The sequence below is a fragment of the Grampus griseus genome (genome assembly GCF_964374135.1).
Source record: "Grampus griseus genome assembly, chromosome: 17".
Classification (NCBI taxonomy): Eukaryota; Metazoa; Chordata; class Mammalia; order Artiodactyla; family Delphinidae; genus Grampus; species Grampus griseus.
In genome coordinates, this window is record NC_139011.1 from 24,643,838 (window position 1) to 24,669,870 (window position 26,033).

The 26,033-nt window shown below is 35.0% G+C and overlaps 1 protein-coding gene across 3 annotated transcripts in view; it reads left to right on the forward strand.

The window, feature by feature from the left end:
* The window catches only part of CSMD3 (CUB and Sushi multiple domains 3), a gene marked incomplete at both ends in the record, with an annotated part of 1,078,626 nt that overhangs the window by 477,793 nt on the left and 574,800 nt on the right, over window positions 1–26,033 (forward strand). For all 3 annotated transcript variants that reach the window (XM_082674966.1, XM_082674967.1, XM_082674968.1), the window contains one exon: window positions 7,196–7,317. In XM_082674966.1, coding sequence (XP_082531092.1) covers window positions 7,196–7,317 — 122 coding nt within the window. The remainder of the gene's footprint in view (window positions 1–7,195; window positions 7,318–26,033) is intronic.

Here is a 26,033-nt window from a genome sequence, read left to right on the forward strand (position 1 = left end):
GACAATATCCACAAAAGGGTGGTAGCCTAAATTGCCACTACATGCAAAGGAGGTGGGGGGAAGAAAGATAGAAACCAGAAACAAAATCAAATCTTTGTTGTGACTCTCATTATTTTAATCATGGTCTCATTCATTCATTCCTGTATTTAATGAGTATCTACTATGGGCCACACGCTGTTCTAGGCACTGGAGACACCATGGTGAACAAAACCTAGTCCTTGCTCTCATGTAGCTGTCATTCTAATAAGGAAAAGAGACAGTAAACAATGGTATATATATGTGTGTGTACACATGTATGCATGTGTATATACTGTGTGTAAATATGTATATCTCAGTGTATGTAGTGTATGAAGGTGATACTTAAAAATCTAAAGTTTAGATAGGTTAGTCATATAGATTAGTCAGAATAGACTATTTATTAAGAACTGTTTGAGGAGAAACCTATACAAAGTGAGAAAAAAGGCAAGTACTAACATCTTAAAGTGGAAACATTCTCACTGTGTTTAAGGAATTGCAAGTAAGTGAGTGGAAGGAGCTTTAAGGAATTTTCAGATCTTGAGAATATGTTGGAACAGGATCACAATAGTCCCTCAATATTATTAAAAATTCATGAAGATTCTGGAAGGAGAGAGTGAAAGAGATACTTCAGGGTTCACTAGACCCAGAGACCACTACAGACTGGACCCAGCTGGTATATTCCATGCAAAAAGAATATTTAACCTGAGAATTGTATCTTTCTTATTCAACCAAAAAATAAATTTTTTGCTTCTCTTACTTGAGTAGTTCAAACATTATATCCAGCATAAATCTAAATGCCTGGAGGTTACAGTTGAACCAAAACATATTTCATTGTATTTAACCTTTTTCTTAGGTGTTTCTCAAAGCATAGTTAACTCTATGTGCTTGACCTGAGGAAAAAATAGGACTATGGTATATTGATAGACGTTAAGGATTAATTTTGTTTGTTTGTTTTCTGCTACTATACTTACATCATTTTCTTGAAAGGGCATAATCCTCTTAACAGTAGCTCACAGTGTCTCCTTATATATAGGCTCATTTTACTTCAAAAACAAGACTAGAAAAGGATGAATTAGCTATTCTTCTCTGCCTTTTTAAAAATATAGGTGGAACATGAATAAGACATATAGAATATTGTAAAATAACTATATTAGACAACTAAGAGTTAAAATAATCATAGATATATAGACTATATAAAAATTAGCTAATTTGTATCAATTCATTTTAAACTGCTGAAATCAGGATGTTAACATTTTTGTGACAACAAGCCTTCCCATCCAGAACACAACCTGTCTTTTCACTTACACAGGTTTTATTTCATTTCCTTCAGAATGTTTTTTATGGTTCTCTTTATAGAAGTCTTCTACCTTTCTTGCCAAATATGTTTTTCAAAATTACACATTTACTTTGTTGCTTGTGTGAATTGGGTCTTTCCATTTGAATTGCCAATCATTATTTTTATAAAAGAAAACTTTAAATTTTCATATGCATGTTTTCTTCAAAGCCAGTTTACATGACTCTTAAACATAACATAGTATAAATTGTAGACAAATTATTAACTCTTGAGTTTAGGTAGGCAAATTGCATATTGTAAGTAAAAAAATGATACCTTTTTATTTTGTAATCCTTTCCAAATTTTTCCTATTTATTGCATTACCTAGAACTTCTGAGATAATGTTGAATGTTGTCACAGATTTTGAGCATCCATGTTTTATTCTAATCTTTAATGGCAAAAGTTTTCACATTTTATTATATAGTCTAATACTTCTTTTAATTTCGTACATTCATTGTTACATTTAGAAAATTTTCTCCTTTTTCTACTATTTCTGTGTTTCTAAAACTTAAATCAGGAATTTCTGCTTTATTTATCAAACATTTAATAAGCATCTACTGTAATCACATTTATCTTTCACCTTTGTGTTATTAATGCTACATTGAAGAAGAAAATTTGTATCAAAATGATGTATGAGTTCAATATAATTCAATAAGACTACCAATCTTTTTTAAACTTCACAAACTGACATACCAAAAGTTCATGGAAAAGTAGATATTCAAGAATAACAAAGAAAATAATGAAATTGAACAATGACGAGATTTGCAATGTCTATATTAAAAGTGATTAAACAATATGGTATTTCAGAGAAATAATCATAGATAAGTGAATCAATACACAAAATACCAGTTCAGATCCATGTATGGATTTCTGAGAGAAAGTGGGGGTGGAGCATAACATAACATAGTATATATGGCATTTTAAATTGGTGGAGAATAAAACAGAGTTTACTATAAATGCTACTGGGAAAACAGATATCCATATATTGGAAAGTATAATTATCTACCCTACTTCACACCATACAAAAATAATTTCCAGATAAATGAAAAGTTTAAATATAACATAAAATTTGAAAGTATGGGAATTAAACATTAGATGGTGTTTTCAACCTTTTCAACTTTTGAAAACCTAGATTTGAAGAAACCTTTCCTAACCTAGACATAAAACACAGCTACCCTAGAGGAAAATACTGACAGATTTACATGTACTTTTAAAAAAGTTTTCAGAGAAAATTAACTAAAAGCAAAGTTTACAAATTAAAAAAAAAACTGGGAAAATAATTACAACATGCATAAAAAATGGTTAATACTGATAATATGTAGGAAACTTCTGTAAAACCATGAGAAAAGGACAATTGAAACTAGAAAAGTGTACATGAACAGAAAAATCAGAGCAAAAGAAATAGAAATAACAGTAAAAACTTCTGCTAAACCATACTAATAATGTAGAGAATAGGAAATCAAAATGTTATTAACATATTTAATGTAATGACAAAAACACAAATAGATAACACTATTATTTTGGTGAGAATGTGGAGACCTATACTCCTTTATACCATTTTTGAGAGTATACTGAAAAAAAGTGTGGAGTAATTTACACATATTTATCCAATTTTTAAATCCTCACATATCGTAGCTAAGTAAGCCTGTGAAGAATTCATTCTGCCATGATAGCACAAATATAAAGAACACGTATTAGCACAAATATAAAGATATAGGTACTAAGATCTCCATTCCTGGATTATGGTTTTTAGCTGAAAAAATTAAAACAAACTTTCACTAGCATGTGCTGTATAACAAGCAACCACGAAATCTTAGTGGCTTACAAGATAATTTTTCCTTTCAGTTATATTGTATGTTGGTTGCTATGGGTCAGCTGTTGCAAATTGCTCAAATGGCTGGTCTTCTCATTCCCCAACCCAGGATTAGGGAAACCCCTAATTACCATGTGCTATTCTCATAGTTGAAGCCTGTCAAAAATTTTCAATCCATCCATCAGCTACCGTTGCAACTGTGAAATCTATTAAATAAATCTACATATGCTGACCTAGAACAGTATTCATGATACATGAGGGGAAAATAAGTTTCAGAGGAATATGTATAGAATTAGCTCAGTTTCTTAAAACACTCAAACACACAAAAAGCCAAGAATTTTGTAAAAACATGTACACCTACAAAATGAAAATATTTGCAGAAATACAACCTTACTTGTTAAGTGGTTACTCTTTGGTTTGGACAGAAGCAGTCAGGAAGACCAGCATTTTTATGAGTGATTCTTACTTGTCATTTTATGAGTGCTTTTTTCTTTATTTTTATGTGAAAAGAAAATCATTTTCAAAAAAGACAGTTTCCCAGTCTGAAACATATTTTTAAGGATTTTATATCAGCATATAGAGAGCACATATTTTACAGTTCATTTAAGAGCTGTGCCAAAGAACTTGGATATTTGTTCTTTCAGTAAACATTTCTACATCATGAAGGCCAATGCACTAGGAGTTAATGAACAGAGATGATAAACAAGGCCTGTCCACAAAGGACTGTAAGTGTTTGCACATTTTAGAAAACAAAGCATGCCAGAGAATTACCAAGTAGTAAAAGCCACTTGAAGTAGTATGTCAATTAGAAAGATGTTTCTACTAACTTCAAACCAATCATGTGATTGCTCTAAAATTCTTATTGCTATAAAGTTTTTAAGTATTTTATACTGCATTCTTTATCACATCACTAGCACTTAAACACCTTTATGGATATGCCGTTCAAATGATGTGCTGTGAGGACTACAATCCATTACAGAACCCTGAGTGGAAGAATTGGGAACACTTCCTATAGAAAGAAGTGGCACATTGGTTTAACTTTGTTTAAATGAATAGATTTTCCGCAGGCAAATGTAAGAAGGAATAATATTTTAGCCTTGGAGAACAGCATGGAAAAAGTGGAAAACTATAAAAGGTATATATATTCAAAGAAAAAAGATAATTTATTTTTTTCTGGCAGAAGTTGAGTGTATGACAGTATAAGATGGCAGGAAGTTGTATTGGAAAATAAACCTATATCCTTACAGGAATGATTTTATATTCTATTTTAGGCAGTTGGTAATTTATCCTATAGGAAACAGGTCAAGTTTTTATGCAATTAAGTGAAATAATCAAATTTGTATTTTAGAAAGGTAAGAGTAGTAGCACTAAGGAGGATGGAACAGAGAGTGAAAATGAAGTATAGGAAAGGAGTTAAGTAGCTATATCTAGTCTAGGAAAAAGATGATTATGAAGCACTGGGTATTGGGAAAAGAAGAAAGAGAAGGATAAGATGTTTAAGAAGTGGAATACATAGGTCTTGAGGAGTGCATATGTACGCATGGGAAGGAGGTGGAGGGGTTAGTTAAAGTTTTCATTAAACACTTTAAAATATTTCATGGAATTTCCAGTAGACAGAGAAAAAATTTACTCTAGAAATCAAGAGAGATGACAAAATTGGTGATGTAGATTTGAGAGCTGTCAACACAAATGATCATTGTTGCCGTAAAATTGAATTGGAATAACTATTCAGAGAGAGCATTGAACAAAGAGAAAATAGACTGTGAAATAGTTTAATATTATGCTACTTAAAGGTCAGATTGGGAAAAAAATAGAACCAGAACACAGGGTATGGAGCATACTATTCAAAGCAAATAGGCCTAGAATCAAGAGATTCAGGACTATGTAAGGGACAGCTGAGAATTTCAAAGTTGGTCAATACTTTCCATTACTGCTGAGAGATTACATATGTAGAAAAAAATGAAGAGATACTATTAGATTTAGGAGGTCATTTCTGGCATTGTGACAGCCATTTCAACACTGAAACAAGAGAACTTAGACTGAAATACTTTCAAAAGTGAATGGGGGAGAAAAAAATGAAGTAGTGAGCTTGGAAGACTTACGAGAAGTTGCAATATAATGATCTCACTTATATGCGGAATCTAAAATTGACAAACTCATAGAAACAGAGAGTAGAATAGTAATTATCAAAAGTGAGTCTGGCTGGGGCTTCCCTGGTAGCACAGTGGTTGAGAGTCTGCCTGCCGATGGAGGGGGCACGGGTTCATGCCCCGGTCTGGGAGGATCCCACATGCCGCGGAGCAGCTAGGCCCGTGAGCCATGGCTGCTGAGCCTGCGCATCCAGAGCCTGTGCTCTGCAACGGGAGAAGCCACAACAGTGAGAGGCCCGCATACCACACACACACACACACAAAAGTTAGTCTGGAGGTGCTAGGTTAAAGGGAACAAATTTCCAGTTATAAGATGAATAACTTCTGAAGATATAATGTAGAGTATGGTGAATATAGTTAATAATGCTGTATCACATACTTGAAGGTTGCTAAGAGAGTAGATCTTAAACATTTCTCACTACACACACACATGCCCAAGTGGTGATTATGCGAGGTGAATCATCATGTTGTTCACCTTAAACTTACACAATGTTATATGCCAACTATATCTCAATAAAGCTGTAAAAAAGAAACCAAATGTTAAATATTCAGAAATTTTGTGAGGCCTTGACAAAGCTTTGGTAGCCTAAAATCAGCAAGGTACTTTTACTATGGAAATTGGAAATTGAGAAAAATAAAAAAAGTGAACAGGAGAGAAGAAAATGCAGTAATGAACATGGAAGACTTACAAGAAGGGGGTAGTAAATGAAAAAGGGAAGGTTGGTAATTGATGTTGAAGGAAGAAAAATACCATTTGTTAATTTTTCCTTATTATAAAATAACAGTTTTATTGTTTAAAATATAGAAGTCAGACACAAACAAGAGAAAATTAAAAGTAACCAATAAATCACCACAAAGTTGTCTAGAATAGATTCATGCTAAAATATGAGCTAAAGGGGAAAAAAAAAAACTAGCTAAAAAACACTAACGTACTAGAGAGACACAGATTTCATGATAAAAAGATAAGACTTGAAGTTGGAAGACCTGAGCTCGAATCTTGACTATGTTATTTACTAGCTGAGTGATCTTGGACAAGTCAAACAAACTTTTGGGACCTCCATAAACTGATCTTTAAAGTGATTATATGTAAAGTTTTATGTGCATATGAAAATCTATGTTAAACTGTACATGACTTAAAAGTACAATGAATTATTGATGGATTGGAAAAAGATGACTTAGGCAGGATTTTAATGGAATGGGGCAAAAAAATGCATATCAAAAGTAATGCCACCAAGAAACTTTTGTGGTGCTCAAGAAGGAAGTCAAGACATATACAGTGTGGTCAGAAACTCTTTTGTTAATTAGAAGAGAAAAGGGTTAGAAAACTGAGGAAATATTATAACATGACTTTTGTGGGAATTTCTTAAAATTACCTCAGTGTAGCTCTTTTTGTAATCTGAATGGCTCAATTCATAGTTATAAGAACAGAAAAAGTAGTTTTAATATTGATGTTTCAATTATGAGTTTTATGCTATTATGCTATTATGAGTCCTAGTGTACTTAATAAATAGAAAGGAAAACACTATTTAAATTGCTAATCAATCCAAAGATTTGCTTTTTCCTCTTTGTAGAATTTTGTTAACACAATATTGAATAAATATAAGCTCTCACTAATTAAACTAACCTATTTACAGTCAGAGGACAACTTATCATGCTTCACACTTTCATAACTAGTTTTCGATTAATGTTTAAAATATGAGCTTGTGAACTTCAGGGTGTAAAAAACACTCTCATTTCGATGTCACATTAGAATGTCATAATATATATTTCAATGTGGTTATTATTGTGCAATTTTGAATTTAAAGTCTATTTGCAAGTTATTTTATTGCTATGATTTTGCATGTGGCACGTTCACCTTTTAAAATGCAATTTCTCTTTTAGTGAAGACATGTGGCTCTAATCTTCAAGGACCAAGTGGAACCTTTACGTCTCCCAACTTTCCATTCCAGTATGACAGCAATGCACAATGTGTCTGGGTCATCACAGCGGTGAACACCAATAAGGTAACTGAAAACCATCTCTGGTGAAAAAGCATAACCATAAAGACAAAAACAAAGACATCATGAGGGAAGTGCAGTGAAGAAAATTCATACCTAACATATGATTTCTGAAATATTTCCTACTTATCCATTATATAAAACATAAACATACGAGAAATACGGAAAAAATGTTAAATATTGCAGTTCTATCCCAACTAACATATAAACGACAACACATTAAAATTATAAATTAGTGTTTTCTGAGACATGCTTTTGAAGGTTGTAAGTATATGTTTTTTATTTTTAAAGAGGCCATAAATAATGGCTTTTCACTTTATATCTTTCTGCTTGACATATCATTCAGGTATATCATGTTTTTATACATAGCTGCCTTTCCTTTCAGTGTTTCTCTATTGCCACAGATCACATAGCTTTTCTTTATTATAAGAAGTTATTAATGTTCTCTCCACTAATAGAGGATTCATATTATGGGTACTTCTAAAGGTTGAATTGTCTTTCTATTTGACTAAAAATGAATAATACATCTAAATATGTATATGCCACAGTACTTCAAACAAAATTATAATGCTGAATGAACAAAAGAGCAGCTGAAAAATTAGCAAGTTTTCTGTTTCTGTTCTCTCTATCCTGCTTCTCCTTGTAAGGATGTATAGCGAGGACCTAAATAGGAAGAGTCAAAATTCCTCTCAGAATATATGATATCTTATCTGAGTTAGATTAAGGAAAGGTTGGTGGTAGAGTCCATAAAACTGGGTCAGATTTGTAGTTCAAATACTGATTTAGAATTTACCAACTAACAACTTTGATCAGGCTATTTAACCTCTCTGAAATTCAGTTTCTTTATCTATAAAATGTGAGTAATAAGAGCATGTATTTCAAAGTTATGAGAAGTAAGTGAGGTAAAGCATACAGAGTACTTAGCAGAGTTAATGAATACTTAAAAAACATTAACTCGTTATTAGATACAAAGTATACTATTTTCCAGACTGTTTTGGGTTTTATGTTCATAAAACAATCATAAGAGTAGCAGGGTTGTTTTAAAAATCAACTCAGTGGTCAATTACACTTGCCTTATAGGAGAGCCCTGATTTACAACTCATAAGAACTAGGTCAGAAGCCTATGCTCCCCTAAACTAGCTGTATAAACCTTGGGAAAATTACTAAATCTAACTCTTCACCTTCACAAAGGAAATCATTTTACTTACCCAACCCGTGTTGTCAATTCAATTCAATTCAGCAAATGTTTATTTATCAAATACCTTCTCTGTGCAACTTATGGGTTGTTAAGGAAAAAAAATCATGAACTACTTGAGAAAAAATAAGCGCATATTTATTGAACATTTAGTAACATACCAGGTACCATTCACAGCACTTTCCATGAATTATTTAATTTTAAGACTTCCCTTAATAGATAAATAATTTTATGTCTGCATTTAATAAAGAAGATAAATAACGTGTCTGAGATCACATAGGTAGCAAAGGTCAATGCTGTGTACTTTATAAGATGTGTGTTATTTACAGTGACGTATCTCACACTAAGACATAAGTATCTTATACTAAGATAAACATGAAGCAAATTCATTGTAAAGTATGGGAGAAACACATTGTATTAATCTTGTATGGAGATAGAAATCTTTTTTATGTCATAGCAGTTACCTATAATTGTCAGCAAAATGTTGTAATTATCTCCTGCTCTATAAGATGTTTACTTTGCTAAGCTTAACTCATTTTCATTATTGAATTACCTGAAGTTTCACAGAGGCCATCACATTTCTCCTTGCTTTTCTTAACCAATCTACCAAACTTTTATCTATTCTTTCTCTCCATAAAAAAAATCGAATTTATTTTCTAAGGAAGACATAATTACTTTCTTTGCTATTTTTATCAAATAGCTGATTGAGGACATTAATTTTTGATCTGTTGGTTTATATCCATTTTAAGATACCCTGTAAAAATCCAAGTATTTTCAACCATCTCCCACAATTATATTTTACATTGTGGCCCAGTTACACACACACACAGACACACACATACATACATACATACAATGCTAAAAAATAATTTTCCCTTACTACATGAATGCAATTCTCTGTTTTTGATTCTAACTTGTAATCTATTTTTAAAATAGTGGTCATGCCTCACTAAATCAATTTTATGATGCACTACAGGTTATAACTATATATTTTGACAAATACTGTTGGAAGATTTGCTTACATAGATTACCATGTCAGAACTCTTTTGAGAAGACAGTTACTGGCATAAACCACAGGTGCAGAGCTCTCTTAGTTGGTATAAACCCAAATTAACCAAGATACTTAACCCCTCAATATCTATGAGTTTCTTCAAAAATCATTGCTTATGTTTTTCTTTATGTTTGATAACTTAAAAGCAATCATTGGGGAGGGTTCAAGATGGTGGTATTGGAAGATCCTGAACTCAACTCTTCCCACAGATACAACAAATATACAACTACATATGGGATAATTCCCTCTGAAAGGGGCCTGAAAACACAACAGAATCTCCACAACAAAGGGTGAAAGGACAGCCACAAAGGGTAAAGGGACAGTTAGGAGAAACAGAGATGCAGTCATGCCAAGGAAAAACGACACACCCCAGCCACAGCGATTCACAGTCTGGAAGGATCACAAGGTATGGATATTTTCCTTGAGAAACAAGAGATTTGAACTTCACGTCAGGCACCCCAACCCTTAGATCCTTCACAGGAAAGATGAGCCCCTAAAACACATGCTTTGAAAACCAATGGGTAATACATCCAGGAAAACTGTAGAACTACAGTGAATGGAAAACTCACTCTTAAAGGGGTCACATGCAGACTCAGTCAACCTGAAAACCAGCACAAAATCACCAGATTGAAAAGTGATTTCAATCACTTGAAAAGGTCAAAGGTAAAGGGGACTCCCTTACTGATCTTAAAGTGTCTGCTGGAGAGGCAGGAACCAGTTGAGATGCTCTCTGGGGACTAAGACACTGGTGGGAGCCATTTTTGAAATCTCAGGGTACGTTGCTAATACCATCTCTGGAGAGCACCATTTAGGAAATCTCCATCTAACCTGTTACTGCCAGTGGATGTGCCCCACAAAGAGCTCCACCTACTCCTGTGCCTTGGCCAAGCTACAGAACCAGCTGGGATGTGACTCTGCCCAGTGTTCAGCAGCTACCATGACCAGGTCCTGCAGCCAACCATAATAGAGGCCAGCCCTGCCCACCAGCACACTGAAGCAGCAGCAGCTGCAGCCCCTCCACAGCAGGGGAATGCATGCAGTCCACATAGGGGACACCTCTTGAGTGCCTGGCACTTCTGAGCCCTACAGAACATCTACATAAAGTCACTCCTCCAAGACTGGGAGAGGTAGCTGATTTACCTAATACATAGAGACAAATACAGAGAATTAAGCAAAATGAGGAGACAGAGGACTATGTTCCAAGTGAAAGAACAAGACAATGCCTCAGAAAACAAAATAAAGCAGAGTTAAACAATCTACTTTATAAAGAGTTTAAAGTAATAGTCATAAATATTCTCACTGAACACAGGAGAAGAATGGACAGACACAGTGAGAACTTCAACAAAGAGACAGAAAATATGAGGAAATACCAAACAGAAGTTATAACTGAACTGAAAAATACACTATAGGGGTTCAAAAACAAGTTGGATGAGGTAGAAGAATGAATAAGCAAGCTGGAAGACAAGTCAATGGAACTCACCCAGACAGAACAGCAAAATGAATAAAGAATTTAAAAAACTGAATACATCTTAAGAAACCTTTGGGACAAGATCAACAGGAATAACAACATTTGTGTTATAGTGGTCCCAGAAGGAAAAAAATGAGAAAAAATATTGAAGAAATAATGGCTGAAAATTTTCATAATCTGGAGAGGAAACAGACATCAAGGTCTAGAAAGCAGAGAGAATTCTGAATTAGATGGACCCAAAGAGACACATAACAAGACACATTATAATTAAAAATGGTAAAAGTCAAGGACAAAGAGAGAATACTAAAAGCAGCAAGAGAAAAACAACCTGTTACATGTAAGGGAAACCCCATAAGGCTATCCGCAGTTTTTTGTTTTCTTTTGTTTTTTTCAGCAGAAATCCTACAGGCCAAAAGGAGTGGCATGACATATTTAAAGTGCTGAAAGGAAAAAACAACCAACCAAGAATTCTGCAATAACATACCCAGGAAGGTTACCATTCAGAATTGAAAGAGAGATTAAGAGTTTCCCAGGGAAGCATAAGCTAAAGAACTTCACCACCACTAAACTGTCCCTGAGAGAAATGTTAAAGGACCTTCTTTAGGCTGAAAATAAACAGCAGTAATTAAATAATAAGAAAACAATGTAAAAATCCACTGGAAAAGGTAAATATATAACAAAGGTAGTATATCAATTACTTATAAAGCAAGCATGAGGATTAAAAGACAAAAGTAGGGGCTTCCCTGGTGGTGCAGTGGTTGAGAGTCCGCCTGCTGATGCAGGGCACATGGGTTCGTGCCCCGGTCCGGGAAGATCCCACATGCCGCGGAGCGGCTGGGCCCGTGAGCCATGGCCGCTGAGCCTGCGCGTCTGGAGCCTGTTCTCCGCAACGGGAGAGGCCACAACAGTGAGAGGCCCACGTACCGCAAAAAAAAAACAAAAAAAAAAAAACAAAAGTAGTAAAATTAACTAAAATTACAATAGTTAGTTAAGGGGTGCATAAAAAGATGTAAAGTGTGTCATCAAAAGTGTAAAACACTTGGGGAAGTGAAAATATACAGCTTTGGAATGTGTTCAAATTTAAGTTCCTAACAATTTAAGACAAACTGCTATTTAATTAGAATGTAGTATGTGAGCCTCATGATAATCACAAGGAAAAAACATAAAGTAAGTACACAAAAAAATGAACAGAAATTTAAAAATAATGCTAAAGAAAACAACCAAAACCCAAGGAAAAGAGAGAGGAAGAAAAGAACAGAGAAAAACTACAGAAACCAGAAAACAATTACCAAAGTGGCAATAAGTACATACCTATCAATAATTACTTTAAATGTAAATGGATGAAATTTTCCAATGAAAAGACCTAGGGAGAATAAATGGATTAAAAAAAAAAAAAAAGACCCATCTGTATGCTGCCTACAAGTGACTCACTTCAGGAGTAAGAACACACACAAACTAAAGGTGAAGGGTTGGAAAAAGATATTCCATGCAAATGGAAATGAAAAGAAAGCTGATATGATACTCATATCAGAAAAAGTAGACTTTAAAATAAAGATGATAATAAAAGACAAGGGCATTACATAATGATAACAGAGCCAGTCCACCAAGAAGATATAACATTTATAAATGTATATGTACCTAACATACACCAAGATATATAAAGCAAATATTAGCAGACTTAAAAGGAGAAATTGAAAGCAATACAGTAATAGTAAGGGACTTGAGCACCCCAGTTACATCAATGGATAGATCATCCTGGCAGACAATCAATAAGGAAACAATAGACCTAAACAACACCTTACACCAAATTAAGTCCGTAATAGGTATATAGAACAGTCCATCCAAAATCAGCAGAATACAAATTCTTGTCAAGTGCACATGGAACATTCTCCAGGTTAGTTCACATGTTAAGGGCCCAAAACAAGTCACAATACATTCAAGATTTTTTTTGCCGTATGCGGGCCTCTCACTGTTGTGGCCTCTCCCGTTGTGGAGCACAGGCTCCGGATGCGCAGGCTCAAGCGGCCATGGCTCATGGGCCCAGCCGCTCCGCGGCATGTGGGATCTTACAGGACCGGGGCACGAACCCGCATCCCCTGAATCGGCAGGTGGACTCTCAACCACTGCGCCACCACGGAAGCCAGAGCCTGGTGTCTTCTAGAAACTAAAAAGATGACAGCGTTCCTGTGGCATAGTGGGTAAAGAGAAGAATGTAAGAAATGGAGGCTATAGAGCTGATTAAAGCTCGGATCATACAGGGCCCTCTGCGATCCATCCAAAAATGTAATGAGAAGCATGATATCTCTTACTTCATTTAGATATCTCTTAAGTGTCACTTTCTCTCCCCTGAATCACTGACCGCCTCCATCTCTATCTCCTTGCTTTATTTTTTTTATAGCATCTTGTAACACATCAGTATTTGAAGATCTCATATTGTATGGTATTATATGCTGCTTCTCTATCTTTTGTATACTTCCCCAAGAAGGGAGGAAAGTTTGTCTATATCCCCAGCACTAGAATAGCACCTGGTAAAGAGTAGGCTCTAAATACAAATTTATAGAATGAATTAAACAAATTAAAAGTTTTTAGGAAGAAGATTTATCTGATTTGTGTTTCAACATAACATCCAAAATTTTCAAAAGAGGCTTATTAATTGAAGTGCAGTTCACAAAACAGCAAATAGTATAAATATCTCTCCCTCCTCTTTTCCCAACCACTCGTCCCGAAGAATATTCATTCATGGACCAGCAATCTTTCTTCCTGGATAACTGGCAAACAGTGAGTTCAGTGGCAAATAATTCCTCTTATACCCTAACTTCTTGGGCTTCTACCTAAATTGCTTACTCAAGAAGATAATTTTGGAAGTAAACAAGGTCTTCCATAAATATTAACTGTTAAAGATTCATTAACACTTGAAGAAATTACATAAGCAAAAATAAAGTTAACAACAAAGACCATGAATTGAGAAGCTAATATCTTGCATCCTTCCTCTTTGGTATCAAGGAAAAACAATAAAAATAAACTGAGAATGGGAATTAGAATCCACTGTATGGTTCATTTATATACAAAAATGTATAGTATCTCTCTACCATGTTGTATGTTTAGCCATTTTAAACTAATCTCATTTTTTAATAAAGCTTCAAGTCAAAGGTTCTCTGCATAAAAATAGTATAGATGAATAAATGGAGAGATAGGTATTCTGGATCAGACTGACGTCATTATTAATGAGTGACAAAACCCAGCAAAATAGTGCTTCTTACCAAATTCACTTTAATGAGACGTACTCATATTTGTTTAAAATTTGTTTCAATATGTACAACCTAACATGTACAAATTTGTAATGAATATCCTCCTAAAACCAGCAACCGTATCTGCAAGCATTTTCTTCAAAATTTGTAACTTCAAGTTGATCATTTATATATATTATGAAATTTAAATTATAGCCTCCAGTAGCAAAACATGAATAAATGACAGAAAGAACCAATGGTTTTGTACAGTTTTGTTATAGATTTAATATTTGATGCATTTTTCATTTTGTGTAGTTTCTTCCCTTCAGTGAAACATTTGTAGTGCCATATTTAATGTCATTGTTACATACCAGCAACCCCCTAAAGGGGAAGAGCAGTGCACAAATACAAAAGGCATAGAAAAATAAACAAAGCTGAAAGCTTTTATCGTTCCATCAGTATCTTACTGTGTCTCCAGATTCCCCTCCTGTCTCTGAAATATGAGCCTTTGTAAGAATTGAAACTATTAACCTGATTCTGGCAGCAAAGTGGATGAACCTAGAGAATTCCCTAGGCTGGCACTCCTCATTTTTGAATGGTCTAGTCCAAGAGTCTTGGAATACATCTTCTGTCGTAAAATATATAATATTATAGTGTATAATCCTTCTAGAATATGAGAGATTAACTTCTTCCTCTAAAATGAGATTACTTTCAAATAAATAAATGTTGGGTTTATATGTGCTATATTTAAACCTTTTTTATCTTACAGTATTTGTTACACAAATTTCATGTAAATTTACCTTTTTATAAAAATAGGCAAATTAGGATGATTACTAATTAAACAGTTATTGAACACTAATTTTCCATGTACACATGTAATACATATCATACACAATACATATCACAAAACAGTAAAATTTTAGGATTATTCTGAAATACATGATATTTTGGACAAACGGGTTGAATATTCTGCTTTGTCTGAATTAGACTATACCCAATAAAATTTGATAAAATAGTCCTATGAGGCATCGATTTTTGAGTGAGCTTTTGACTAGTGCTTCTATATGTATGAAAAGAGAAAAAGGGAAAAAGGACTACAATCATTTTTTTTGGCAGGGGGGGTAAAAAATCTAGATTGAGTCCACTCTTCTCCATCCCTACTTTTACAGCTCAAGTTTAGTCCCTCGATCTCTCTAACTGCCCTACTCCACTTCAAATACAGATTGTTCCTGCTGCCAAAGTGAGCATATGAAAAGCAAATAAAACCCTGTCAGCACACCACTCAAAACTCATTATTTGCTGCTACTCATTTATAAGATAAAGTTCAAAGTCCTTAACATGATACAGCTCCTACCTCCATTTTTCTGCTACTCATTTATAAGATAAAGTTCAAAGTCCTTAACATGATACAGCTCCTACCTCCATTTTTAGCCTTCCTTCAGAAACAAAAAGAATATTTCTTTCTACTGTGCCATTTTTTATGCTCTCACAGTGTTCTTCCCCAGTTCCCATATTGGGGATTTTCTCTTGGGGAATTTTACTCTTTAATTGGATTGGGCAGCTCTTATCTCTGCCCATGTTAACCCTGTGTGTCCATATCCCAAAGCACTTAACACAGGGTATTGTATTTATCTTGTTTATGTCTTGTCTCCAAATTGGACTGTGATCGCTAAGGTCTGAGACATGTATGAATAAGGAAGCTCTTTAATTATATGTCAAATTGATTGTGTAATATAGCATTACATACCTTAAGCTTTGTATGCAAAGCTTATACTTTGTATATTTTGTATTTATGCATTCTGGATTTCCTCACTGGTAAGAAATATACTTGTTAATAACAGAGTGAATTATAGTCATTCTGAAATGAGCTTAATAGAGAAAATATTATTTTCTTCCAGAAAAGATAAATTTCTAGCAGCATAGATTTTGGGGAAGAAACTCTCCTCCTTAAATCACAGTGGGGTTGCCAGAAATAGAACTTCATCCTCAAGATCCATTGTGAACAGATGTCAACATTTATTTTATGATTAGCTAATAATAACTGCCATTTATTGAAGGCCTACTGTATATCAAGCACAGTATATTCTGTTTTACAAACTAATGTAATACCTACTTCAACCTTAGGAATTATGAATTATAAACACTCTTTTATAGTTATGAGACTTCCCCAAAATAACGTAACGTTCCATGACAGAGAGAGACTTAAACCATATCTTTGCCTGTACCCTTATATTATCTTGTCTCACTAATGTGATTAGCTTGGTATTAATATTAAAGCATCATTAATTTGTTTAGTTAAATATCATCAAAGCTTCATTTAATTCCAATACTAGTTATATTGGTGCAAATTGGCCAATACAGAGAATAGTGACTGGAGAAATACTAAGAAATTTCATCAGCTTCCAGATTTATTTTGAGGCAAAAAAATACAGACTTTATCATGGAAGATAAAATCGCTTATACCAATCCATGCTTTCTGTATTTTTTCCCCCAAGGAATTGACACAATGTTTGCTACTTGTCAGATTTCAGAAATTATCTTCTCTTGCCATAACTATTTAAAACATGAGGCATATGTGCAACATCAAAGAACTTACTTAGAAGTTATGCTATTATATATCAGGTATTTGGCAGACAGAAGGTATTTCCTAAGTTGCAGACGTTTACTATGCAAATGCAGAATAGTGTGAAGTTTGAGCACTTGGATTGTCACATCAGGGGAGTCTGAGATTGAATTTAGTCCCATCACTTTTAGCCAAATAAACACAGACAAATTACTGGGCAAAACATTTTGTAAAACTTATAATTGAATCTACTGATGTATCCACTAGAATGTTTTCAGTTTAAGTATGGGAAAGATATGGTTTAAATAATAAGAAAATGCATTATTTAGCACAACATACTATCCAGAGGTACGCAAGTCTCAGACATACAGTAGAAACATCCATCTCTTGGCTCTGGGCATCTCCATGTGTTAGCTTTGTCCTTAAACTACATATTGCAAGATGGTTGCAGTAGCTCTAGTCAGTACATCCAGATCCAGTCACCTCCAAAGCAGACTGATTCTTTGTGTTCATTTGAGCATGAAGAAATATTTTCCCAAAAGCACCCCACGCCCAGATGATTGCTCCTCGCCTTCCACTGACTGACCAGAATTAAGTGACATAGTAAGATCTAATCTTATCCGTGACAAATGAAATGGAACTGCTAATATTGGCATAGACTCATTAGGAGCCATTCCATGGAACTTGGTATGGGATCAGCAGTCCCTAAAGCATAAGAATGTACACAGAAAGATACATAACTGAGCAAAATCAATGTCCTGTTCGGAAGAGAAAAGTCCAGAGTGAACAAGTAAGATGGCTGTTGGATAAGTAATAATAGTTTCTGCCACAATCCACCCGTTTTGTTATCAAATGTTCATCCAGATGCATAGTTCTTTCCCTACGCTCACTTTGAAAAATGTTTACATGAAAAAATGCTGTCTTCATTAATAGAGAAAACCAAAAATCTTAGCCAGTTACGTACAACTCTAGTATCTCCAAGTATTGTGCTGGCTTCTCCATTATATCCAGATTTAGTTCCTCATTATCTAGAGGCCTATAGCCAATAGACAGTTATCATCACATCCCAAATACATGTGATATCTGTCATAGTTGAAACTTCAGAGGTCAGTCATTGGTTCATAGATCAATATCATATCCTGCTGGTTAAGAAGACTGGTGAAGACTACCTTCGATGGAAGGGGGATGAGTTCCTTGATCAGCCTGGAATGTAGCAGAACCCATTTTACCTCACTAGAACTTCACTTTGTCATAGTCGGATATGGCTTCTGGTTCTGACTTGTGGGAAGATTTTTTTCTGTTGGATAATGCTGCCCTAGGACATCAGTGCCATTACATGTTACAACTACTGTTGCTTCTAAAACTGGATGTTTCTGCTGCTTTTGCCACCCTCTGCCAGAATCCATGGTTCGGGGAGCTTAGGTTTCATGCCTACACTCTGGTTGCAGTTAATGATGAGGAAGATAACATCTAACCATGCTGGGAAGTATACTATGCTTCCTACCAAGCCTCCTAATTTTGCAGACACGAGGATATTCAGCTTCTGAGTGGCCAAACTAATATATAAATGGACGCTACCTATAGTTTTAGGGTTAAAATGAAGCAGTGCATATGTGGCACTGAGCCCAGGACTCACACAATATAAATGTTTGCCAATTTAAACAAATTTCATGGGTAAAAGATACAAAGTGTATAAATGGGGATTCCACATGACTTCATAAAACAATGATGGAGAAGTCATGGTTTTAAACCCTCTGTGAATGATGGAGAGAATGACAATTATGAAACATAGGTCCTATACCAGTTCTATCAAAATACCTTGTGAAAACCCATGTCTTAAGCCTTATGGGAAATGGATCTACTAACCATTTAATATTTAATATTATTTACAGATTTCTCACTTCTGGAAAGCCAATGTTAATATGCATGAGATTACTGTTAATTGATTACATTAGTAGCTTAAATTTTTTAACATAGCCCTCAATTAGCAACATCATATAGTAATTTGGAATCAGCACTTTACAAGTGGAAGCCAAGAGTATGGCTTATTTGGTTAAAAAATCAAGACAATTATTTTATATTTAGGGGCATATTTTATTATCACAACTTTTGCTTCAACAGTCCTATGACCTAAATGCAGGTCTTTTTCCCACCCACAAATGATTAGGAACAAATACGAAAGGCAAAATATATGACGTTCCTTTCTCTTCTAATATGCTTTATATTCTTCCTATTTTCCTACTAAATGTTTCAGCCCTACTGCCAACTATATATGTAGAGAAAGTAGTTATATTACACTGATGAGTACTGATTTTTTTAATTACCTTTTCATTTCATTTTCATATTATACAAAGATAAAGGGATGGAAAGTGGATATTTTCTCCTCCATGTTACAGGAGAATCCAGAAAAAGAAAATTTCACATCACACTCCTGATGTTACTTATTACATTTTTGTGTGAAAAAAATGTTTTGTTGTTTTGGTTTTGTTTTTACAAATTACTTTTATACATTCTACTGTTTTTATTTTTTTTATTTTTGGAAATATCTCAATGTACCATTTTTGAATTTTACTGTAATGCTTTACTTATGTTAATGTCTCCAGCTGAGGCCAAAGTAGTTTTTATTCTTTTTATGCATAAATTTTACTTCTAAAGAACCAGTCCAGCGCTCTCCTGGTGGCGCGGTGGTTCAGAATCTGTCTGCCGATGCAGGAGACACGGGTTCGTGCCCCGGTCTGGGAAGATCCCACATGCCGTGAAGTGGCTGGGCCCGTGAGCCACGGCCGCTGAGCCTGCGCGTCCGGAGCCTGTGCTCCGCAGCGGGAGAGGCAACAACAGTGAGAGGCCCGCGTACTGCAAAAAAAAAAAAGAAGAAAAAAGAAGAACCAGTCCAGTAATGACGTTTAAACTAAGCATATAAGAATCAAATTAAAATGAATGTGTTCTACAAATTCAGTCAGACTATTTTAGCTTCTCAGTGATTCAGTGTCATTGAAACTGTTCAAGAATTATAAGTGTCTAAAATTTCAGTGACAGCTCAGTGGTTAAGTGCTTATCTGAAAATGTATGGATTTAGTTAGTAATTAATTCATCACATAGTTTAAAATGAAGTCGAGTTCTCATTGTTGCATATATACATGCATGAACCTCAGTTACAATTCAGGCAAAATAAAATCTATCATTAAATGGGTATCCAAATTTTTTGAGACATGACTAAACAATAATGACTATCAAGGGTTTGGCATAGAAATAGCAATCAACCAGTCACTTATTACATTCTTAGTTTGTATCTACTAGCCTATTAGACTTTTAAAGCCATTTAATAAGTGACGTTCCCTAATTTTAAATGCAATGCACTCATGGCTCTATTGTGAAGTGGCTTGAGGTAAAGTGGATCATGTCATTAATCTTTTGAAAGGATGACAGATGAAGTACTCTGAAAGGCCCTCCCACTGAAATACAAGAAACACATTTTTCAGTGCATTGTTGGTTCACAATAAAGAAAATCTATAAGACTATGCATGCATACCATACAAACACAAGTACAATTATGCGTATATAATTAAAAGAAGAATGAACTGAAATGAAAGTAGGAGATGAAATGTAAAGAAAGCTTGGTTTTCCTTGTGGCAAATGGCAATAAGTCTCTGGAATTAGGAGACTAAGACTGAGGCCCAGTCTCTTTGGATCTATAGGTGAAGAAGCTGAACTTGAAACTTTAGTATTTAGCTAAAAGCCTCACCAGATGTTAAACTGCCACCAGCTTGGTAGTAACCCTTGGATCCAGTTAGCAGAAAATGAATGAAATTATACCCAGTTTAAGATCTTCAAGATTCTCACAGCTGAAGCCCTAATAAAAATGGGTTTATTGTTAAATATAACTAAACACATAGGAAAACAAGCCACCATGAGTGAGTTACTAGAAATAAGAAACAGTTTCTTCAGGAAATTAGGACATGCAAAAGCCCTCCAGTATATGGTGGAATTTAGAAAGTCACATGCATGCCCATGGCAAGACACATGCTGAGGGAGACCAGAGAAAACCCTAAGCTTTCACCACTATCTGATCTATAGGCTTAATGCAAGCAGCAAGTGAAGGCTAAGACAAAATTATAAATGGTCTGGCTAGGTATTAAAGAATATCCTATCACTGAGCCAGTCCTCAAAGACTGGGAGAGGTCTTACTATGATCTGAATGCTTCTGTCCCTTCAGAATTCATAATCCAAATGCTCAGTGTGATGGTATTAGGAGGTGGGGCCTTTGGGAGGTCCTGAGGGTGGAGACCTCATGAGTAGGATTAGCGTTCTTGTAAGAGAGACCCCAAAGGGCTCCCTAGACCCTTCTGCTGGTGTTAGGTTACAACAAAAAGATGGCCTTCTGTGAACCAGGAAACTCTCTCACCGTACACTGAATCAACCGCGCCTTGATCTTGGACTTCCCAGCCTCGAGAACTGTGATAAATAAATTTCTATTGTTTATATGCCACCCAGTTTATGGTATTTTGTTATAGCAGCCCAAGCATGCTGAAATGGATATTTTTTTAATCTCCTTGAATTTAAAGAAATTCCAGTTAAAACATTGGATGGACACAAGTCTTCAAAAATCAAGAACAGCAAACCCTGGGGAAGGAAGAGACTCTGATTTCCAGAATTACCATGTTATAATATTCAAATGGATAGTTTTCAGAAACAACAGTGAGATCACAAAGTATGCAAAGAAACAGGAGAATATGGCCATTGAAAGGAACAAAATAAATTGACAGAAAATATCCCTGAAGACATTGAGTCATTGAACTTATTAGACAAAGTTTTAAAACAACTGTATTAATTATGCTCAAGCAGCATGGACAAAATTAAAGGGAATGATGAAAATGATATATGAATAAAATGAGAATATCGATAAAGAGATAGAAATTATAAAAAAGAAACCAAATAGAAATTCTGGAGCTTTAAACCATAATAACTGAAATTTTAAAAACCTAGAGGTTTTGAGAGCAGGTTTGATCAGCAGAAGAAAGAATTAGTAAGCTTGAAGATAGGACAATTGAAATTATTCAGTCTGAAGAACAGAAAAAGAAAAGAAAAAAGGTGAAAAAAGTGAAAGGAGCCTAGGTACCTGTGGAATATGAGCAAACGGACCAACAAATGTATTTTATGACTCTCAGGAGGAGAAGATAGAAATAATGGTACAGAAAGAATATTTGAAGGAATAATGACCAGAAAGATCACAAATTTGAGAGAGACATGAATCTACCCATCCAGGAAGCTCAACAAACTCTATGTAAGATAAGCTTAAAGTGATCCATGTAAGATAAGCTTAAAGTGATCCATACCTAAACATATTATAGTCAAATGGTTGAAAGGTAAAAACAAAGAGAATCTTGAAAGCAGCAGGTGAAAAGTGACTCTTTAAGTACAACAAATCCTAAAAAATATTAACAGCTGATTTCAAAAAAGAAAAAGAAACTGAGAAGCAAGTGAGACAATATCTTTAAGCATTGAAAACAAAACTGTCAACCAAGAATTCTATATCTATCTGTCAAAACTCTCCTTCAAGGATGAAAGATAAATCAAGATATTCCCAGATAAACAAAAGCTAAGAGAGCACAGAACTAAACCCACCCGTCTGTGAGCAATTAATTTTTGACAAAGGTGCCAAAAACATTCAATGGTGAAAGAATACAGGCATACCTTGGAGATAATTGTGTGTTCAGTTCTAGACCACCACAATAAAACGAATACCACAATAAAGCAAGTCTCACAATTCTTTTGTAGTATGTATAATAGTTATGTTTACAGTATACTGTAGTCTATTAAGTGTGCAACAACATTGTGCCTAAAAAAACAGTGTACAGATCTTAATTAAAAAATACTTTATGGGAGGTAGGGGAGGGAAGGATTGGGAGTTTGAGATTAACAGATGGAAACTAGTATATATAGGATGGATAAACAAAGTCCTACTGTATAGCACAGGGAACTATATTCAATATCCTGTGATAAACCATAATGGAACAGAATATGAAAAAGAATATGTATAACTGAGTCACTTTGCTGTACAGAAGAAATTAACACTACATTGTAAATCAACTGTACTTCAATAAATTTTTTAAAAACTAATAAAATACTAAGGAATAAATTTAACCAAGGAGGTAAAAGATCTGTACACTAAAAACTATTAAAACTATTTTAAAAATGCTAACCATAATCTGAGCCTGCAGTGAGTCATAATCATTTAGCTGGTGGAGTCTTTCCTTGATATTGATGGCTGATGAATGATCAGGGTGGTGGTGCTGATGGTTGGGGTGGCTGTAGCAATTTTTTTTTTTTTCTTAAAGAATCAATTTTATTTATTTAGTTTTGGTTGCATTGGGTCTTCGTTGCTGCACACGGGCTTTCTGTAGTTCTGGCAAGCGGGGGCTACTCTTCACTGCGGTGTGCAGGCTTCTCATTGTGGTGGCCTCTCCTGTTGGGGAGCACAGGCTCCAGGTGTGTGGGCTTCAGTAGCTGTAGCACACAGGCTCAGCAGCTCTGGCTCATGGGCTCCAGAGGGTAGGCTCAGTAGTTGTGGCGCACGGGCTTAGTTGCTCCGCAGCATGTGGGGTCCTCCCAGACCAGGGATCGAAGCCGTGTCCCCTGCATTGGCAGGCAGATTCCTAACCACTGCACCACTAGGGGAGTCCCTGTAGCAATTTCTTAAAATAAAACATTAATGAAGTTTGCCACATTGATTAACTCTTCCCTTTCACCAGTGATTTCTCTGTAGCAGGCACTATGCTTTGATAGCATTTTATCCACAGTTGAACTTTCAAAATAGGAGTCAGTTCTCTCAAATGCTACTACTGCTTTATCAAGTAAGTTTATATAATATTCTAAATCCTTTGCTGTCATTTCAACAATCTTCACAACATCTTCACCAAGAGGAGATTCCATCACATTCTTTGCTCATCCACAAGAAGCAACTCTCATCTGTTAAAAGTTTTACCATGAAATTGCAGCAATTCAGTCCCATCTTCAGGCTCCACTTCTAATTATAATTCTCTTGCTATTTTCACCACAGCTGCGGTGACTTCCTCCACTGAAGTTTTGAACCCCTCAAAGTCCTCCATGAGGGTTGGAATCAACTTCTTTCAAACTTCTATTGTTGATATTTTGCTCTTTCCGTGAATCCCAGATGTTCTTAATGGCATCTAGAATGGTGAATCCTTTACAGAAAGGTTTTAATTTACTTTGCCCAGATCCATCAGAGGAACCACCATCTATGGCAGATACAGTCTTACAGAATGTGTTAATTAAATAATAAGACTTGAAAGTCAGAATTACTCCTTGATCCATGGGCTGCAGAATGGATGTTGTTTAGCAGACATGACAACATTAATCTTGTTTTACAGGTTCATCAGGGCTCTTGAGTGACCAGGTGCATTGTCAATAAACAATCATATTTTTAAAGGAATCTTTTTCTTTCCTGAGCAGTAGGTCTCAAAAGTGGGCTGAAAATATTCCATAAACTATGTTGTAAACAGATGTGCTATTTCCAGGCTTTATTGTTCCATTTATAGAGCACAGGCAGAGTAGATTTAGCATAATTCTTAAGATTCCTAAGGTTTTCAGAACAGTAAATCAGCATTGGCTTCAAGTCAGCTACATATACCCTTAACAAGAGAGTCAGCCTGTCTTTTGAAGATTTGAAGTCAGGCATTGACTTCTCTGTAGCTGTGAAAGTCCTAGATGGTGTCTTCTTCCAATATAGGCTGTTTTGTCTACACTGAAAATCTGTTGATTAGTGTAGCCACATTCATTAATTTTCTTACCAAGATCTGGGTAACTTGCTGCAGCTTCTGCTGTTCACCTTGTACTTTTATGTTATGGAGATGGCTTTTTTTCCTTAAACCTCATGAACCAATCTCTGCTAGCTTCAGACTTTTCTTTGCAGCTTACTTACCTCTCTGAGCCTTCATAGATTTGAGGAGAGTTAGGGCCTTACTCTAAATTAGGCTTTTACTTAAGAGAACGTTGTGACTTGTTTGAACTTCCTTCTAGACCACTAAAACTTCCTCCATATCAGCAGTAAGGCTATTTCACTTTCTTATCATTCATATGTTCACTAGAGTAGCACTTTTAATTTCCTTCAAGAACAGTTTCTTTGCATTTACAACTTGCAACTGATGCAGCACGCCTACCTTTCGGCCTGTCTCGACTTTCGAAATGCATGCATTTCTCACTAAGCTTAATCATTTCTAGCTTTTGATTTAAAGTGTGGGAGGTGGGACTCCTCTTTACACTTGAACACTTAGAAGCCACTGTAGGGTCATTAGTTGCCCTAATTTCAATATTATTGTGTCTTAGGTAATAGGGATGCCCAAAGAGATAGAGAAAGATGGGGGAACAGCCTGTCAGTGGAGCACTTAGAACACACACAACATTTATCATTTAAGTGTGCAGTCTTATGTGGGTGTGGATTGTGGCTCCCCAAAACCATTACAAAGAAACATCAAAAGTCACTGAGCACAGATCACCATAATAAATGTAATAGTAATGAAAAAGTTTGAAATATTGTGAGAAGTATCAAAACATGACACAGCCACAAAGTATGCAAATGCTGTTTAAAAAATGGTGCTGATATACTTGCTTGACCACAGTTTTGCCACAAAACTTCAATTTGTACAAAATACAATATCTGCCAATCACAATAAAGCAAAGTGCAATAAGGCAAGGTTTGCCTATAGTTGTTTCAATAAATGGTGCTTGTAAAATTGGATAGCCACATGCAGAAGAATGAAATTTGATCTTTACTTGCACTGTATACAACAGTTAAATCAAAATGGATCAAAAACCTAAATTTAAGCGCTTAAACTATAAAATTCATAGAAGAAAACATAGAAAAAAATTGTATGATATGGGATTTTGCAATGGTTTCTTAAATATGACACCAAAAGCGCAGGGAACAAAATAAAAAATAGGTAAACTGAACTTCATTACATTAAAACTTTGTGGTGTCAAAGAACACTATCACAAGAGCAGAAAGACAATTCACATAATGGGAGAAAATATTTGCAACTAATATATCTGATAGGGGATTAATATCTAGAATATGTAAAGAGCTGTTAAACTCAACAACAATAAAACAAATGACTTAATTTTAAAAGGGGTAAAAGAGAAAAATAAATAAAAAGGGGTAAATGACTTGAATAGACAGTTACCAAAGAAGATACACAAATGGT